We start from the raw sequence: 922 nt of genomic DNA, 5'->3' as shown, positions 1-922 counted from the left end.
AAGCTTTTTGTTTTTTGGTCTGCGGGTTGGCCGAGCAGCCCTTCCCTCCCCTCCTCTTCCTCCTCCTCCTCTCCAGCCCCACCGGCCCCTCGCGGACAGACGGACGGACGGAGGTGGCGAGAGGTGGCCCCGGCAGGGGAGAAAAACTGAGAAATAAAAATAAAATTTTAGGAAAAAAAAAAAGAAAGGAAATTTTAAAGTTGTATTTTCGCGTTGGGCTCATCGCCATCGACGGCAGCCCAGGAGCATCAGCTGAAGGGAATGGCTGCAGCGCTGGGCTGGAGCCGGTGCTCATCCATCCCCGGAGCGTGGCCAAGGAGCAGGGAGCCTTTGGGTTTTTGTGTTCCAAGTCCTCTTCCGTTCCGTTTAAAAAAATAATAATTATAATAACCCGGCCGGAGGGGCGCGGGACGCAAATAAATATCAGTCAGGACAGACGGGGCCGCTGCCGAAGCGGGGAGGAGGCCTGGGGTGGGGGTCGGCGTGGGGCCGGGCCCTCACAAGACCTGGAAGCGCCAGGAGGCCTGGTCCTTGTAGTCGAGGCAGTCGGGGAGTTGAAGTTGAGCTTCCAGGAGGCGGCGGCGGCCGGCTCCTTGTAGTCCAGGCAGTCGGAGGAGTTGAACGGCAGCGCGGTGCCGCCGTAGCCCTGGTGGTGGTGGTGGTGGTGGTGGTGGTGGTGGCCCGAGCTCTGGCTCAGAGGGTGGTGGTGGTGGTGGCCCGGCACCGAGGAGGGCCCCATGGGGCTGAGCTGGTGGGGATGGTGGTGGGAGTGCATGGGGGCCAGGTAGGAGCTGCAATCCACTCCCCCGAAGTAGGACGAGGAGGGCGGTGCGGGGTAGCCCTGCCCGTACCCGCCGCCCTGGCCGTAGGACACGGGGTAGCTGGCGGAGGCTGCGGGCCCCGCGCGCTGGATGCAGGATGC

The 922-nt window shown here is 62.9% G+C and overlaps 1 protein-coding gene across 1 annotated transcript; it reads right to left on the bottom strand.

Moving 5' to 3' along the window:
• Positions 1 to 12: 12 nt before the first annotated feature.
• On the bottom strand, positions 13 to 916 carry LOC104916857 (homeobox protein OTX1-like; the record flags this gene model as incomplete). The annotated part of the gene is given in 2 exon segments (XM_010727893.3): positions 13 to 553; positions 556 to 916. Coding segments are annotated over 2 exon segments (417 nt in total), but the record flags the coding sequence as incomplete, so codon positions are not given.
• Between the last annotated feature and the right edge of the window lie 6 nt (positions 917 to 922).

Source organism: Meleagris gallopavo, unplaced genomic scaffold (assembly GCF_000146605.3).
Source record: "Meleagris gallopavo isolate NT-WF06-2002-E0010 breed Aviagen turkey brand Nicholas breeding stock unplaced genomic scaffold, Turkey_5.1 ChrUn_random_7180001949602, whole genome shotgun sequence".
NCBI classification, from domain to species: domain Eukaryota; kingdom Metazoa; phylum Chordata; class Aves; order Galliformes; family Phasianidae; genus Meleagris; species Meleagris gallopavo.
Note: the sequence above shows the minus strand (reverse complement) of the source record. Positions and strands in the feature narration are given on the sequence as shown.